The 19,007-nt window shown below is 34.9% G+C and overlaps 1 protein-coding gene across 13 annotated transcripts in view; it reads left to right on the forward strand.

Moving 5' to 3' along the window:
- KIAA0586 (protein TALPID3) overlaps window positions 1–19,007 on the forward strand; it is a 114,050-nt gene that overhangs the window by 15,675 nt on the left and 79,368 nt on the right. For 11 of the 13 annotated variants that reach the window (XM_045059977.1, XM_045059973.1, XM_045059976.1 and 8 more), the window contains 9 exons: window positions 128–281; window positions 2,672–2,839; window positions 4,273–4,396; window positions 9,851–9,983; window positions 10,735–10,952; window positions 11,375–11,447; window positions 12,957–13,184; window positions 14,142–14,316; window positions 18,573–18,770. In XM_045059977.1, the coding sequence (XP_044915912.1) occupies window positions 128–281; window positions 2,672–2,839; window positions 4,273–4,396; window positions 9,851–9,983; window positions 10,735–10,952; window positions 11,375–11,447; window positions 12,957–13,184; window positions 14,142–14,316; window positions 18,573–18,770 (1,471 nt within the window). The remainder of the gene's footprint in view (window positions 1–127; window positions 282–2,671; window positions 2,840–4,272; window positions 4,397–9,850; window positions 9,984–10,734; window positions 10,953–11,374; window positions 11,448–12,956; window positions 13,185–14,141; window positions 14,317–18,572; window positions 18,771–19,007) is intronic. The other 2 variants (XM_023255728.2, XM_045059972.1) reach the window with 1 other exon arrangement.

Genomic DNA, 19,007 nt, shown 5'->3' on the forward strand with positions numbered 1-19,007 from the left:
ATGTACTTTTATTGCTTATTAAATCTAATACATTTTTTCAAGGCTTCTAGTAAGTTTTTAATGTAGTCTGTCATCTAGCTCTTTTAAATGGTATTTGAAATTGATCAAATAATTTTATGTCTCCTAGACTCATTTCATTAGTGCTGCGCTCAAGACCGGTAGTTTTCAGCCTGTTAGTATGCCTCCTTCCAGAGTGATGGAAAAGTATTCTGTACAACCAGACTATTCTGATCTTGGTAGCAGTAATCTGTCTTCACATAACACATTTGCTTCCAGACAAGGTAAAAATATGTAGTTCTCTGTGAATAAAACATGTTAGCTATGAATTTTCTTTATAGTATGGCAGCCAGAAACTTGTTTACTAGGTGGTGGAAGACTAAGTCTTCATTCTACAAAATTAGTTCTTGTGAGTTAATTTTTTTGTCATTTGAGAACTTGTTCAGTCAAATTAGGGGTCATGTCCTACTGTATGGTTTTGATTAATAACCTTCATAAATTGTCAGAAGCACTTACAAGTTGAGAAAAATTCATTTGTCTAGTATCACAAAGGCTTGTAATCAATTTTCCAATTCCCTAACTGCATATTTACTCCTTTTATTGATGAGAGAAACCACCTTACTACAATAATAAGCTATTTCTAATTATTTTCACAGTAATAGAATTTAAAAAATCTTTGTTTATAGTAACAACAAAGGAATGCATAACCAATTTGTATTAAAGCTCTGGAATTTAAAATAAGTGAATAAATATGTTTCTAAATTATTGATATTTGAATAATGAATTAATGGAAATCAAGGGCTATCCCTTTTATGATACACAGATCCATGTAGTACAATATCCTCAACATTTGATACGTTAGACCATTGTTGTATTATAGGCGCATTAAGGATTCCTTAGACTTGTAAGCTGCTCTATATTTTTCCACAAATGAGTGGTCCTTACAAAACTGTTGTGAAAGTAGTATGAATCAGTTTTTAAGTTGTGAAGTGAGGAAGATGAAGCACAGAAAGGTTATGACTTGCCTGCTTCTGGTCACCCGACTTGAGGGTGAGTTTGTCTATTTGGCCAGAACTCAGGTTTCAGTATGAACCAGCTACATGCTTTCAAAAGAAGTGGACATTTCATTCTCTGTTCTGGAGGATTACTTGCTCATAATTTTGTTTTTTTAGACTTGAGTTTTATTTTTTTTTTTGTTTATTTTATTTTATTATTTTTTTTTGAGACAGAGACACAGCATGAGCAGGGAAGGGGCAGAGAGAGAGGGAGACACAGAATGTGAAGCAGGCTCCAGGCTCTGAGCTGTCAGCACAGAGCCCGACGCGGGGCTCGAACTCATGAACTGTGAGATCGTGACCTGAGCCGAAGTCAGACGCTTAACCAACTGAACCACCCAGGCGCCCCTAGACTTGAGTTTTAAAGGAAAAATGCATGTTTTATTGGTTGTCTTTCTTTGTATATTTTAGTGACAGTAAAAGAAAATTTTAAAAAATGAGTAAATGTAAACTTAAACTTTCTATTTTTATTTTTTTAACATTTTTAATTTATTTTATATACTTATTTTTTTCAATTTTTTTAATGGTTTATTTTTGAGAGAGAGAGAGAGTGAGTATGAGTGGGGGAAGGGCAGAGGAAGAGGGAGACAGAATCCAAAACAGGCTCCAGACTCTGAGCTGTCAGCAGAGCCCGATGCGGGGCTCTAACTCACAGACCGGATTGGGAGATCATGATCCCAGCCAAAGTCAGATGTTTAACCAACAGAGCTACCCAGGAGTCTTTACTTATTATTATTATTATTATTATTATTTATTTATTTTTTTTTTTTTAGAGAGAAAGAGCATGAGTAGGGGAAAGGGACAAAGGGAGAGAGAGACAATCTTAAGTAGGCTGCACACTCAGCGGGAGCTGACTCAGGGCTTGGTCCCACAACTCTGGGATCATGACCTGAGCAGAAATTAAGAGGTATTATATGCTGAACTGACTGAGCCACCCAGGTGCCCAAACTTTTTATTTTTCAATACTTTTTCTTGGGCATACATTATTTTTATGTACTGCAGTTGTAGCATAAATATAATTTTGTACTGCTTTTTACTAGCATATCAAAAGTATATCCCATGTTTTACATAATCATCTTCATAATATTAATTTTTAATGATGAAAGGATAGTTTATTGTAAACACAATTTACTTAACAGTTATTGGACATTCAGGCAGATTTTAGAGTTTTTTCCTTATAAATAATACTGTGATGAAGTCATCATATATGTAATGTCATTCTTTTAGGTTGTGTCCTCAGGATAAATTCCCAAGAGTAAGATTACTAGATCAAAGTGTATAAAAACTTCAAGACTTCCTATACTTAGTGCCAGATGGTTTTATTAGTTTTCATGCCAGGAGCAGTGTCTGGCTATGCCATTTTCACTACAGCTTAAATAGTACTGCATGTTGTCATATTGTTTTTTTTTTTTTTTTTGTTTATTAGCTGTAAGTGTAAAATGTTTATAGCCTTTATTTCTTTTGATTTCTAGTGAGGATGGAGTTATTTCTATTTACTTGTAATTTGTATATCCTATATAATTTGCTTTATTTTTAAAATATGGGGAAGAGTAACACTCTACGAAATTGTTGTTCTTTTTAAAATAAATTGAATTTATTTCCTTTACTTTCTTTTAAAGCACCTTCTAGAGAGGTTGAAGATATGGGTTTTGATAAACAGAAATCTCCATTGGAGACACCAGCACCTCGAAGGTTTGCTCCTATACCGGTTTCAAAGGATGATAAGATCTCAAAGAGGGGAAATCCCATGGAAGAAAAAGAAAATATGGAGACAGTAGGTCATTCAGGTAATAAAACAATCATGACTAGCATCCACTACTTTATCTAGACCTACCTCAAATTAGAAACAGATTTCCGCACCCCTGATTTTATAATTCTCTTATGCACCAAGTAGTAATGATAGTAGGAATTCTATTTTCAGTATTTCTCTTTAAATGATACTTACTGGGCAAATCAAGCTTCTTTAGATTCTTTGTAGAAGGAGTTGGAGATACACGTTTATAATTATTCTGATTATTTTCAACAGGTTATTACTTAAGCCTTTAATGAATAAGTTTTATTATTAATAAAAATAATACTTTACTAAAGGTAAGGCTGATCATTAGAGCATGTTTTCTTATATTGTTAGGTGTGAATTTCAGTAGTGAAACTCAGAGAAATTTACATTTATTACTGTGTTCAGTTGGAAAAAGTGTTAAGGTACTAACTATTTAATAGCAAACAAGAACTTTTATTTATTTTATTTTATTTTTTTAAAGGTTATTTATTTTGAGAGACAGAGAGAGAGAGACAGCACAAGTGGTGGGGGGGGGGGGTGCAGAGAGAGAGGGAATGAGAGAAACCTATGCAGGCTCTGGTGACAGCATGGGGCCTGATGCCAGGCTCCATCTCAAGAACCATGACATCATGACCTGAGCCAAAATCGAGTTGGACGCTTAACTGACTGAGCCATCAGTCACCCCAGACAAGAACTTTTATAAGTGACCTGAAATAATAATTTGTTACAGACCCTTAAAATAAAGCCCCCCTAGCAAAAGTAAGTGAAAATGTTAAATATAAGCTTTTATTCTGGGAATCACTTAAATGCATTCAAGCCTTGTCTTGGATGCATTTAAAGAGTTTTAAAGATACTAAAATCTTTGCTAAACCAGCTTTACCAAAAGATAAAAGTTGTTATGTAGTCTCATTAAAGATGAGACTAACGGAGAGATTCAACTAACAGTTGCTGTAAAGAAACAGTCAAAGGGGTGCCTGGGTGGCTCTGTCCGTTAAGTGTCCGACTTTGGCTCAGGTCATGATCTCACGGCTAGTGAGTTCGAGCCCCACGTCAGGCTCAGTGCTGACAGATCAGAGCGTGGAGCCTGCTTCGGATTCTGTGTCCTCCTTTCTCTGCCCCTACCCTATTCATGCTCTGTCTCTGTCTCCCAAAAATAAATAAACATTAAAAAAATTTTTTTAAAGCAGTCAAATCTCCCTTTAACTCTTGATAAAAATTTTACAATTTACTGGGCTTTGTGATGATGATATGTCTCATTCAAATTCCTTTTTTCTGTGATAGAAATAAATTCAGGCCTGAATTTTAAACAGTGTAGTTTTCATGAGTTATAAATATTTGGTTTGACTTGATGAGTGTATTTAAAGCCTACAAACATATGTGAGCTCTTATATAAAAAAAATGAATTGGTACTTTAAATATAATACTGTATTTCTCTTATTGTAGGAAATGTAAGACTATTGGAACAGATTTTGAATAACCATGATTCTTCGACAAGAAAAAGTGAATCTTCAGATAAAACCTTACTAAATAGGTCAAAAACAGAATGGAATCCTGAGAGCAGAGACAGGTAAACAAGACATTAGAATAAAAACTATATTGAAAAGAACTTTGTTTATTTCTAAAATGTCTTTAGGAATTTTGAAAAATTTATAGCATTGCTTTTAATTTTTTTTAATGTTTATTTATTTTTGAGAGAGAGAGAGAGAAAGAGAGAGAGTGAGCAAGCACAAGTCGGGGAGGGGCAGAGAGAGAGAGAGAGAGGGAGACACAGAATCCTAAGCAGGCTCCAGGCTCTGAGCTGTCAGTACGGAGCCCGACACAGGGCTCGAACCCACGAACCTGGAGATCATGACCTGGGCCGAAGCTGGGCGCCTAACTGACTGAGCCACCCAGGTGCCCCGTTGTATAGCATTGCTTTTAAAAGTAATCTTAGATTTACGATTTTCTGCTGCTATCATATCTAGCCCTTTTCTATACTATAGGTATAAAATGAATGTATCTAATTTTCTCAAAATGCAGATTATTTTTTTTTAATGTTTATTTATTTATTTTTGACAGAGAGAGAGAGAGAGAGAGAGAGAGAGAGAGCGAGCAAACACACACAAGCAGGGGAAGTACAGAGAAAGAGGGAGACACAGAATCTGAAGCAGGCTCAGCTGTCAGCATAGAGCCTGACTGGGCTTAAACTCAAGAACTGTGAGATCATGACCTGAGCCAAAGTAGGACACTTAACCGACTGAGCCATCCAGGCGCCCCCAGATTTCTTTTTTTTTTTTTTAATGTTTTTTTTTTTTAAATGTTTGTTTATTTTTGAGAGACAGAGACAGAGTGTGAGCAGGGGAGGGTCAGAGAGAAGGAGTCACAGAATCCGAAGCAGGCTCCAGGCTCCGAGCTGTCAGCACAGAGCCCGATGGGAGGCTCGAACTCACGAACTGTGAGATCATGACTTGAGCCGAAGTCAGACACTTAACCAACCGAGCCGCCCAGGTGCCCCAACCCCCAGATTAATTTCTAATGAATGCAGATTATTTATTTCTGATGAAATGATATTTGAGATTTGCTTCAAAAATAATCCATTGTGAGGTAGAGGAAACTGGATTGGGAGTATGGATGAAATGAGGATAGCCATGAGTGAATGGTTAATGTAGATAGGGGTATATGGAGCTCATCATACTATTCTTTGTACTTTTGTGTCTGTCTGAAATTTTACATAATAGTTTTTAAAAAATCAAGTAAATCTAGGTCATGATAATTTTATTTATCTTGAGTATCATGGAAACTATAGTAATAAACAGCCACATTTTTAGTATTTTCATGTGAAGACAGTGTACAGTTTTAGGCCATTTGCTTTTGATGCAATTACTGATAAAAGATTTATGTCTGCCTTGTTGCCATGTGTTTTCTATATGTCCTAGGTCTTTTTATTTTATTCTACTATTTCTCTCTATTGCCTCCTTTATATAAAATAGATACTAATGTTATTTTCTTGTTTCTTTCACTATACATTTTGAGTTGTTTTCTGAGTGATTGCCCCAGGGATTACAATTAGCATCTTAATTTAAAACAATCTAGTTTGGGTTAGTACCCCCAATTTAATTTCAATAGGATTCAAAAACTTTGTTCCAGTATAACTCCTTCCCTTCCTCTTTTTATTCTGCTGCTATTGTAATACATAGTACATCTTTATACATTATAAACCCATCTATAAAGCTTGATAATTATTGCTTTATACAGTTGTTGAAATAAGATAGAAAAAAAGTTAGGAACAAAAATTCATTTTATATTGTTTTTACATTTACCTATATAGTTAACTTTTACCAGTACTCTTTATTTCTTCATATGTATTTGACTTAGTTTCTAGTGTCCTTTTATTTGACCCCGAGAGACTCTTTAGTATGTCCTAAATACTAAAGGGAAATCTGCTAGTGATGAATTCTCTGTTTTGTTTACCTAGGAATGTCTTAATTTATCCTTTACTTTTTTTCAGTACAGTTGACATACAATATTACATTAATTTTTGGTATACAGCATAGTGATTCAGCAGCTCTATATGTTATGCTGTGCTAACCACAAGGGTAACTATGGTCTGTCATACAGTGCTACTACAATACTATTGTAATATTATAATATTCCCCAAGCCGTACCTTTCATCTCCCTGACTTAGTAATTCCATAATTGAAAGCCTGTACATTTCCCTCCCTTTTACACCTTTTTGCCCATTCCCCTGGCTCCCTCCCATCTGGCAACCACCAGTGTGTTCCCTGTATTGATGGGTTTGTTTCTTCTTTGTTTATTTGTTTTGTTTTTTAGATTCCACATACAAATGAAATCATATGGTATTTGTCTTTTCTGACTTACTTCATTTAAAAGAATACCTTCTAGGTCCACCCACGTTGTTGCAAATGGCAAGATCTCATTCTTTTTTATGGCTGAGCAATATTCTAATATTCCATTTTCTTTATGCATTCATCTGTCGATAGATACTTAGGTTGCTTCCATATCTTGGGTATTATGCACTGTAGTAAACATAGGGGTACATATATCTTTTTAAATTAGAGTTGTTATTGTTGTTTTTCCTTTTGGTAAATACCAGTAGTGGAATTACTGGACTATATGGTATTTCTACTCTTAATTTTTTAAGGAACCTTCATATTGTTTTCCACAGTGATTGTACCAATTTACATTTCCACTAACAGTGTACAAGGGTTTCTTTTTCTCCGTGTCCTTGCCAATACTTTTTATTTCTTGTCTTTTTGATACTCACCCTTTTGACTGGTGTAAGGTAATAATCTCATTTTGGTTTCCATTTTCATGATGATTAGCAATGTTGAGCATCTTTTCATGTGTTTGTTGGCTATCTGTATGTGTTCCTTGGAAAAGTGTCTGTTCAGGTCTTCTGCTTATTTTTTTAGTCAGATTGTTTTTTTGGTGTTGAGTTATATAGATTATTTACATATTTTGGATATTAGCCACTTATCAGATATATCATTTGCAAATATCTTCTCCTATTCAGTAGGTTGCCTTTTCATTTAGTTGATGGTTTCCTTCACTGTGCAGAAGTTTTTTTATTTTAGTGTAGCCCCAATAGTTTATTTTTGCTTTTGTTTCCCTTGCCTAAGGAGACATACCTAGAAAAATGTTGCTAAGGCCAATATCAACCATATTACTGCCAATGTTTTCTTTTAGGAGTTTTATGGTGTTAGGTCTCATGTTTAGGTCTTTAATCCATTTTGAGTTTATTTTTGTGCATGGTATAAGAAAGTGGTGCAGTTTCTTTTTTCTTTTTTTTGCATGCAGCTGTCCAGTTTTTCCAGCACTGTTTATTAAAGAAAGTGTCTTCTCCCCCATTTGTATATTCTTACCTCTTTTATCATAGATTAATTGACTATATAAAAGTATGGGCTTATTTCTGGGCTCTCCATTCTATTCCATTGATCCATGTGTTTATTTCTCCTTTACTATTGAAGGGTAGTTTTGCTGGATATAGAATTTTTGCTTGACATTCTTTTTCTTTCAGTGCTTTGAATATGTCAACTCTGCCTTCTGGACTGCAGTGGTTTCTGATACAAAGTCAGCTGTTAATCTTATTGAAGAACCTCTGTATATGATGAGTTATTTTTCTCTTTCTGCTTTCAAGATTCTCCCTCTGTCTTAGGCATGTGACAGTTTGACTCTGATGTATCTTGGTGTGGATCTCTTTGAGTTTATCCCATGTGAAGTTTCTTGAGCTTCTTGGATGAATGGATTAATATTTATTAAATATGGGGTTTTTTTGGTCATTATTTCTTTATAGAGTTAAATAGTACACATAACCTTTCTCTTCTCTTAGGACTATGTTGTTTGTTGGTATGCTTGATAGTATCTCATAGATATCTGAGGCTCTTAATTTTTCTTCATTCTTTTTCTTCCCCCTCTGTTTCTTAGATTGGATAATCTCTGCCCATCTTCAGGTTCACTAATTCTTTTTCTGCCAACTTAAACAAATATGCTGTTTGGTCCCTCTAGTGAATTTTACATTTTAGTTATTGTATTTTTCAACTCCAGAATTTCTGTTTAGGTTTTTATTTCTTTGTTTAAAATAGTTTCTATCTCTTTATTGATATTCTTTATTTGGTAAGATTTCATTCTTATACTTCCCTTTAATTCTTTGAATATAATTTTCCTTTAGTAATAGCTAATATATAGTCCTTGCCTAGGAAGTCCAATATTTGGGATTTCTCAAGGACAGTTTCTGTTAACTATGTTTTTTCCTGTGTACGAGCTATACTTTTTTGTTTCTTTGTGTGTCTCATAACTTTTTGTTGAAAATTGGACATTTCAAATAATACAGTGTGGCAACTCTGAAAATCAGATTCTTCCATCCCCTAGCAATTGTTGTTGCTGTGTTTATTGCAGTTTGTTTAGTGACGAGTTCTGTAAAGCTTGTGGTCTTTGTCATGTGTGGTGGTTCTCTATTTGCTGAGCTAAGTCTACTAATGATTAGAAAGAGACTTCCTTAACTACCTTGAACCTGTAAGTCTCCCTCTGAGTATCAAGGGGCTCTGTGTGCGTGTGCGTGTATGTGTATGCACACGTGCACACACGCATGGATACACAACATGTGTGAATGCATACATGTGGTATTGGGGCACACCTTCAGTGCTCTGGCACAGAGTCTCAAGGTCAGCCTGACATACGACATTAGGCTTTTCTCAGAGCGTGCTTGGGCATTCATGGAGGCCTATATATGCACATGGCCTTCTGGATCCCCAGTTAGGGCTTTTCAAAGCTCCACCATAGATATCCTATATCCCCCGAGTTTTAGTCTATTGTCATTCCTTGTTTACCTCAACTGCTATAGCCACCTCGGGCAGCTAAGATGTTAAACAGTTGCTACTATTTTCAAAAATTGACCTGGCATTAGGGCTTCTCACTGAACTAGCTCTGAGTCTGGGAAAATAAAGAGAAATCCTGTGAATGGCACTTTTTGAGGAGCTCCAAACCTGTTCTGCCCTTTTGAGTGGTGGTTTGCCTGTTGTTTTTCACAGCTAGAGGGGTGATAAAGCTGATTTTCAAGGCTACCACAGGGTTAAGGAAAGGGTCTTAGAATGAAGCATAAACGCCATAAAAAATGCCATAAAGCTTGCTCTTCTTACCGAGAGTCAGCCGTTTTCTTGATGAGATGTTCCTTGAGTTGTTGCAAGCCTTTGTTTAATTTCCAGAGTTCTGAAAAAGCTGATTTTGACCATTTTTGTCTGAGTTCTCTTTGCTTTTATGGAGGAGTGGTCTTTTAGAGGTTCGTACTCTACCCTGCTGCTCTTTTCCTACTAAACCAGTCTGGTCTGAGTAATTTTGTGTCTCGTGATTTTCTGTGTTTCATATGTTTAATCACTTGACTGATTAATTTCATTTTACTATTTAATGGAACACCATTTACCATTTAATGGAACTGTACAACTAAGAATGCATCAAAGATTTATGTCTTCAAATGTTTGCTGAATTTATGACAATTTAGGAAACTCTATTTTTAAATCTTTCATAGCATTGACACTCTCTCCTCTCAAAGATTTCCTTCCTGTGAAGAACTAGGAGCAGCTAAATTGACTGTGCAGAGGTCTGATGATTTTCTTCATGATCCTGGCCAAAAGAGGAAAGAAACAAATGGCATAGTCCAGGTAAAGTGGGAACAAGATATTAAAGTTGATGAGGAATAGAAAGGTAAACATTATGAAGAAATATAAAAGTTATCAGGACAGAAAGCAAGCAGAAGGATGAAGACAAGGCACTGAAAAAGATAGGCCAGCCCAGTCTTTTCTCTTTACAAAACTTTTCCAGAAGCCCTAAGTGATGTCTACTTATAGCCCTTTGCCAGGAATGCTACGTGGCCACTGCTAGCTTTCCACCTTCTGTTGGAGAGGGCAAAAGGGAGAAAGAGAACTGTGAATGACCTTTGTTTTTCTGGTCCAAAGTGTCTGCCATGCTTACCTAGTGCCAACTTGCTCTTACTTTGTTTTTGCTTTCTTTCCCAGATAAAACTTTTATTGGCCACTGGACTGCCCAGCACTTCTATAGACTTAACGAGCCCTATTTCACTTAACATTCACATTAATACTTCCAAATGGAAAGAAACCTTAATTACCAATTTTATTTTTTAGTTTTAATTTTTAATTACAGTATAGTTGACATTCAATATTATATTAGTTTCAGGAGTACAATATAGTGGCTCAACAAATAGACATTATGAAATGCTAACCATAAGTGTAGTTACTTATGCCAAGTACTTGTTTTATAGCTCTTGAGTTTGACACGGAGTCCTTAGACTGTATTGGCATAGCGTATGGCCCCAACTATAGCAAGAGCTCTTGCTTGTGTTAAAATAATTAGTATGAACTTTATATGGTAACATGTTTGCCTTTTTCCTTTAAGCCAAAAGAGTCTCTGATTATGTCAAGACTTGCTGATCTTCCACAGAATTCCATTAAGCTTCAAACAACCAATAACAGATCTGTCTTGAAAGATGCTGAGAAGATTTTGAGAGGAGTACAAAACAATAAAAAAGTCCTTGAAGAAAACCTGGAAGCTATTATTCGTGCAAAGGATGGAGCTGCCATGTATTCATTTATCAATGCTCTATCTACTAACAGGTAAGACAGGGTGTTGGCATCCCAAGATTATTTGTGAAACTGCCAGTTGTTAGGCTTTCTTAAGTTTTTTCTATGCATTTCATTTTGCTTAATGTGTTTCAGCGTTTTGAAAAGGTTCTTTATTTCCTTTGATGATGTGGACTCATTATAAAGTTGGTATTTAGATATCTACCTGTTGCTATTACTTTTTACAGATGTGAAATTTTCCCTTTTTTTTTTCTTTCTTTGGTATATATCTTTTGGGATCTATTCAAGCATCCTTCAAACATTTGGTGAAAACTAATAACGTTGCTTTTTTTTTTTTTCTCAAATGAAGCCTATTGGGCTACACAGTAGATTCAAAACTAGATAAGAGATCTGATCTCGGCTCTATTCTTAGAATATTAAATGCTAATTTAAGACCATTCTTTTTTCTTTTATAGAGAGATGTTAGAGAAGATCCGCATCAGAAAGACAGTAGATGAGTGGATTAAGACTATTTCTGCAGAAATTCAGGTAGGTTTTGGAAAAAACAGAATTAGGTGAATTCTCAGATAATTTCCAAGTATCATACTTACTCTCAAAATATTCCTTATATATAAGTCTGCTTATAATTTTTAATTTCATTGTTACTCTTTACTTAGTAACGAGTCTCATTTTACTTATTAGCAAGTGCTTTTTCTCGTAAATTATATAGCTCTTATCTGGAAAATTGTTGGACAATCACGAAAATATGAGTAATTTGAAAGAAAATTTAGCAAAAGCATTTAGAAATAAAAAAGTATACTTACAAAAACATTTCAAGACCGCAGATGTAGAAGCACTGACTTGACAAAGTAAAAACACCAAAGTTATTTAAAGGGAAAATACTACACAAGATTTCTTAGGTTTCTAAGTTTACAGAAGTCAGTTCCAGATGAAAAAGGCCCTACTTTCTCACCTCCCAAAGCTCACAGTGTATTTTCAGACATTAGCACTGCAAAAATCAAGCAGAGCTGTTTTCATTAGAGGCTAAGTAATTTAAAGGAAATTTTTAAAATTTTAAATATTTGAGGGGGCACAAGTAGACAAGGTAATCCTGTTATTTTCATCTTGGGGTGCAAAGTGTTTTTTTCTGACTGTAAGATGTGTGTGTATGCTTACTCACAATGGTAGCAAGATGAAGTGTCAGTTCGGTTTCCACAGCAATAGATGCTAAAATGTATTTACAAAGTTTGTTGTTTAAGAATGTATATCTCTGGGGCGCCTGGGTGGCGCAGTCGGTTAAGCGTCCGACTTCAGCCAGGTCACGATCTCGTGGTCCGTGAGTTCGAGCCCCGCGTCGGGCTCTGGGCTGATGGCTCAGAGCCTGGAGCCTGTTTCCAATTCTGTGTCTCCCTCTCTCTCTGCCCCTGCCCCGTTCATGCTCTGTCTCTCTCTGTCCCAAAAATAAATAAAAAAAAAACGTTGGAAAAAAAAAATTAAAAAAAAAATGTATATCTCTAATGTTATGAAGAAATGATATTATCTATATGATGCACAAAAAAAAATTGAACTAATAGAAGATTGGGAGATTAGTTTTAGCTGTGTAGACAGCTAGCAATATATGTTATACTAATACTGTGAATTCATTACAAAGTATGTTCAAATTTTCAAGCGATTTTAGTTTATAAATACTTATTTCAGAGTTGTATTATGAAGTTGTTTACTTTTTTTGAAGTTTATTTTTTAAATTTAACTCTTTGAACATTTACTATAGTCCTATGGTTCAAACATCAAAAAATGTAAGATTTGTAATGAAAAGCTGCCTTCCTACTCTTGTACCTCATCTATTTCTCATCCCCCCGCTCCATAAGGCATCAGTCTTTTTGGTTTTCCTTATTCTTCCAGAGAGTTTTTATTCATATATAAGGCAATATAATTAATTTATAAAGCATTTAAATCTGGTAAATTGTATTTTTATAATAGAAAATAAATTCTAATACTTTAGATGTGAAACCACTTCTTGGATAGATTTTAAGTAATTTGAATTTTGGTTATGTTAAGGATGAACTGTCAAGAAAAGATTATGAACAAAAGAGATTTGATCAGAAGAATCAGAGGACCAAGAAAGTTCAGAATATGAGTAAAGATGTTAAAACTAACATACAAGACAAAACGGCAAACAATTCTATAATTCAAAGAAAACATTCTCAGAAACAAAAAGAGGAGCATTTTAGAAATCCACTCATGAGGAACATTCCTGCTTCAAACTTACAGAAAGAGAGAAAAGAAGTAAGATCCTACTCTGATTTTGTGACATGAATATTACATTATAATTGATCATTTCCTTTAAGCTATAAATAATAAAGCAAATATTAAAATGCAACTAAAAATATGAAAGACTATAGAAATGTAAACTATCTTTAAACTATTGATATTTAGATTTTGGATATTCATAATGTGGAAAAGCAGTGCACAAAATACATAGTTTCCTCCTTCTTAGATCTCACACTTAGAATCATAGTATTTTAGTTATAGCAGGTATATCTAGAGATCATCTGGTCCAAACGTTGGATTCTCTAGTTTGTGGTACTAAGAATTAGGTTTCATCTTTGTATGTATTTATATGAATATACATATTTTTTGTTTATTTTTCAGTTTAACAAATATGTCTAGTGCCTAGTGGTTGTGAGGTATGATATTCAGTGCTACGGAGGGAACGTTTTTGGCTGCTGTAATTAGGCTGTAACTTTCTTAATGCCAAACATGGATTGTTGGGCACATTAATAAGGCATCTAATTCAATGCTTAGCACTTAGTAGATCTAATTTAGTAAATGCTACCTTATTGTGGCATTTAGATTATGATTGAAGACAGGATTAGGAATGTAGAAAATCACTTAAAGACATGATTTATGTTATCTTATTGTGATTGAATGTATATATTTATACTATATAAAATGTATTTAAACCTTACTTTTTGGTGCTGAAAATATGCTTAGTAGTATAAGAACCTTTATGATTTTTGAGTGGATGGTTTTTATACTTAATTTTTATGCCTTCAAAAACCCTCAGATGTTAAAGCTGTAGTGTGAAAACTATACCCAGAATTTAAGAGCCATTTAAAGTAGAGGACTTTTCTGACCTGGTCATTCTTATTATAATACGAAAGTGACAAAAGAAAGCTTTAGAAAAATGAGATGTGTTTGATAACCATTTTTTTGGTGAGTCGAATAACTTTGTGTACTTAGGGATTTTTAAAAGCAACCACAGTGATACAAGATGAGGATTATATGTTACAAATTTATGGAAAACCAATTTATCAGGGCCATCGCAGCACTCTTAAAAAAGGACCGTATCTCCGATTTAATTCTCCATCTCCTAAGTCCAAACCCCAGAGACCAAAAGTAATAGAACAAGTTAAAGGTAAGGAACCTCATTTTTTTGTGGTAAACTTCATTTTTTATTTTATCAGTTTAATACATAAAGTTAGTTTTTTCTTTTTTTATCATTCCTAAATACAGTTCAAATTATATAATGCTTAGGGATGGAAAACAATTCCTTCTAAGAGAGTAAGAAGAAATAGACCAGTTCAAGGCATAAAATACAAATAAATGGGAAAAAATGTAGATCAGATTCAAGTCACAAGATAGGAGTAAGTGGGACAAGACAGGATTAAGTGGTAGCTTCATATAAAGCATGATAAAATTTGCATTTATGAGATGATGTCTTGAACAATTTAAATTATAATCTAGGGAAAGTAGACGTTTCCTTGAAGACATTGTTCTATCCCGTTCTTTCTGAAAGAAGAATAGCAGCTGTCTGTTATCATAAAAGTGCTTCTGGGCATTTTTGCAGTTTTCTTTATTCTCAAAGAACTTTAGGTAGTAAAGGTGAAAAAAAAGGTTTTAGTACTTTTGTATACCACCAAAAAGAACTTCAAAGGTGCCTCAATGGCTCAGTCAGTTAAGCATCTGACTCTTGATTTCCACTGAGGTCATGATCTCGTGGTTTGTGGGATCACACCCCATGTTGGGCTCTGTGCTGCACTGACGGAGCAGAGACTGCTTGGGATTCTCTCTCTCTCTCTCTCTCTCTCTCTCTCTCTCTCTCTCTTTTGCCACCTCTTTTCATACTCTCACTCTCTTTCTGTCTCACAATAAATAAACTTAAAAAAAAATTCACTTACTACTGTATGTTTTGACTCACATCTGCCATTTCCCTAGTGTATTTAAACATAACTCTTCATTAAACGTTGAGTCTGTTGACTTTGGTTACATTTTGAAGTGCCTCAGCTTGTACTTTAGCAGCCAGTAAGCCACTTCAACAATATGCAGTATGATAACTAGTGGATACCAGCTCAGTTTTGTTTCTTACCCTTTCTGGAAGTTGGAGCTGTGGCTTTGCTTTAGTTTTCTGTTCCTTTCATTTCTAAAGGTTAGGTGATCATATATTGGGTGTCAGTTTATCTAGAAATCCTACTGGTGTGATTTAGTAAAGCATATAGCTTATGGATGATATTTACCCTATTTCCTCTTCTTTATTGGGACTTTGCTATTAACTTATATTTGGGCTTTTGAAAGCCATTGCAAAAAATAACTTGTAGTCTTAAAATACTTAAAATTCCAAAAATAATTTTATTAAGTTACCCTTTTAATGGTAGAAGTGACTGAACCTGTAGAAACATGCTTATCTGTGGGCCTTGCTGTCTGTTATTTTCTCTACCTGGACAGCTTATCCCTCAGAAATGTGCATGGCTTACTCCTGCAGTTCTTTGGATCTCCCCTCTGAGAGGTTAGCTCTTCAGAGAGGTCTACCTTGACCATCCTATCCAAAATCGATCTTCTGTACCTCTGTGTACCCTTGCCCTGCCTTATTGTTCTTCATAATTGCACTTTTCACAATCTGATGTTATATATATTTTTTCTTTTTATTTTTTTAAATCTTTTCTTTACATTTTTTTAAACATTTATTTATTTTTGAGAAACAGAAAGAGACAGAGTGCAAGTGGGGGAGGGGCAGAGAGAGAGGGAGACACAGAATCTGAAGCAGGCTCCAGGCTCTGAGCTGTCAGCACAGAGCCCGACGCGGGGCTTGAACTCACGAACCACGAGATCATGACCTGAGATGAAGTCGGATGCTCAACCGACTGAGCCACCCAGGAGCCCCTTTTTCCTTTTGCTTTTTATATGCTGCTGCTGCTCTTCTTCTTCTTCTTCTTTTCTTCTTCTTCTTCTTTTTCTTCTCCTTCTTCTCCTCCGAGTGTAGCTAACACACAATGTTACGTTAGTTTTAGGTGTACGACATGGTGATTTGACATTATGCTATGTTCACAAGTGTAGCTACCATCTGTCTTGTTACATCTCAGTTATAGTACCATTGGCTATATTCCTTATGTTCTGCCTTTTATTCCCCTGAGTTATTTGTTCCATTACTGGAAGACTGTATTTCCCATTCCCCTTCACTCATTTTGTCCAACCCTCTATCCACCTCCTCTCTGGAAACTATCAGTGTATTCTCTGTGTTATTATGTGTCTGATTCTGCTTTTTGTTTATGTGTTTGTTTTTAGATCCTGCTTATGAGTGAAATCATATGGTATTTGTCTTTCTCATTCTGAGATACTTCACTTAAAACAATACCCTCTAGGTCCATCCATGTTTTCTCAAATAGCACAAACTCATCCTTTTTTATGGCTGCATAATATTCATATATATATATATATATATATATATATATATGTATATATACACACACACACACACACACACACCACATCTTTTTTACCCACTTGTTTATCAATGGACACTTGAGTTGCTTCTGTATCTTGGCTATTGTAAATAATGGTGCAGTAAATACAGGAGTGCATTTGTCTTTTTGAATTAGTGTTTTTGTTTTCTTTGGATAAATATACAGTAGTGGAATTATTGGATCATATGGTATTTCTATTTTTTAAATTTCTGAGAAAACTGCATACTGTTTTCCACAGTGGCTGTACCAGTTTACATTCCCACCAACAGTGCGTGAGGGGTCCTTTTTCTCCACATTTACTTGTTACTTCTTGTGTTTTTATTTTAGCCATCTCACAGGTGTAAGGTGATAATCTTGTTCTAGTTTTGATTTGCATTTCCGTGATGATATTAGCATCTTTTCATGTGTTTATTGGCCACCTGTATGCCTTCTTTAGGAAAATGTCTGATTTTATATTTTTATTTGCTTATCGATTGTTTTCCTTACTAGACTGTAAACTCAGTGGGTACGTTTGGTTTATTCATTACTCTATTTCCTGTGTCTGAGGCAGTGCCTAACATAAAATGCTGAAAAGATTTTAAATGAACATTCAAGAAAAATATTCATTTAATTGAATAAATGAATACTAGACAACAGAATGAAAAAAATATAGATGTGGTACTAAAATGTTTCTTCCTAGGATCATAAATCTATGTTTAACAGTCCAGATGCATAAAATTACTCCCATATTAAAAGAAAAAAGGTAGTAATGTCAGGAGTTTATTTAGAAAATAGTTTATTTTCCTTTATACTTTTACTTTTCTTCACTTTCCTCAGGTTCTGTAGAAATCAGACAAATTTTTTAATTTTTTAAGAATTCAGGATTTAGGGGTGCCTGGCTGGCTCAGTTGGAACAGCATGGGACTCATGATTTCAGGGTCGTGAGTTCAAGCCTCAGGATGAGTGTACAGATTACTAAAAAAAACAAAAAAAAAACAAAAAAAACCACAAAAAACCTTAAAAAAAAGAACTCAGGATTTAATGTCTATAGATTTTCATACATAGGAATAGAAAAAGTGTATAATGATATTGACTCCTATAAGATTTTAATAGGTATATAATTTGATTATCTGTACATAATTTCAAAGGTTAAAGGCTGGTTATTCAGAATTATGTCATGAGTAAAGATGTAATGAGAGGATGAAAAAAAATCCAATTCCAAATATGATCATTAACTTTTTTGTACCCATAAGGGAAAATATGTAATGGGTTAAATAAATAATACAGTCTGAATATTCTGAATCTTTTACTCAACATTTTTTTCCTAGTCATTGAATCTGTCTTGTCATAATAATTGAAGAAGTTATTACATTTATTCATTGGTTCAGAAACGGTGGCCTGCGAGTCAGCTGCCTGTTCTTTTTTTTGTTTTTTTTTTTTTAAGTTTATTTATTTTTGAGAGAGAGAGACAGAGCACGAGCTGGGGAAGGGCAGAGAGAGGGAGACAGAATCTGAAGCAGGCTCCAGGCTCTAGGCTGTCAGCACAGAGCCCAACACGGACTCAAAACTCATGAACCATGAGATCATGATGTGAGCCAAAGTCAGACGCTTAACCAACTGAGCCACCCAGGCACCCCCAGCTGCCTGTTCTTATAAATAGTATTGGAAATAGCCACACATTTATTTGTGCATTGCCTATGACTGCTTTCATGCTGTAGTGGCAGAATTGACATGTAGCTGAGACTGCATGGCTCATGAGACTAAAATGTTTACTGTCTGGCCATTTAAGAAAAAGGTTTTGCCAACCCCTGGTTTATATGTTACTTCTATTTGGGAGCCTTGTAACTTTATTATATAGAAGGAGATCTTTCTGTAAAGATCTGTATTTCTAGCTGGCTGGATAGTAGATGTTCAAACAATATTTTAAAGTATCTGCCATTGATAATTATTATAGGCACTAAAGTAAAGTCAATAAGAACACAAACTGACTTTTATGCAATGAAACCTGTGAAAATGGATTCTAAATCGCAACACTCCATTCCTATGATGCTGCCTCCTGGTGATCAGCATTACTTGTTCAGCCCAAGCAGAGAAATGCCTACTCTTTCAGGTACACTGGAAGGTCACCTAATTCCGATGGCTATTCTTTTAGGTAAGTCCCAACAAAATACACAGGGTAAATTTTAAATTCTTATCAACAGTGGCAGAACTTTCAAAATGACGTGATAGTCCCTTACCTTTTCATCTATGTGTTGTATCTGTGGGTAGGGCCTCAGAATGTGTCTTATTTTGTATAATAGCAGTCTCTGAAATAATGGGCTCTCACCAAAGTTTCATTCACAGGAAACATTCCTTTGCTATTTTATAGTACATTGCTATAGATGAAACA

Source organism: Felis catus, chromosome B3, assembly GCF_018350175.1.
Source record: "Felis catus isolate Fca126 chromosome B3, F.catus_Fca126_mat1.0, whole genome shotgun sequence".
Lineage (NCBI taxonomy): Eukaryota > Metazoa > Chordata > Mammalia > Carnivora > Felidae > Felis > Felis catus.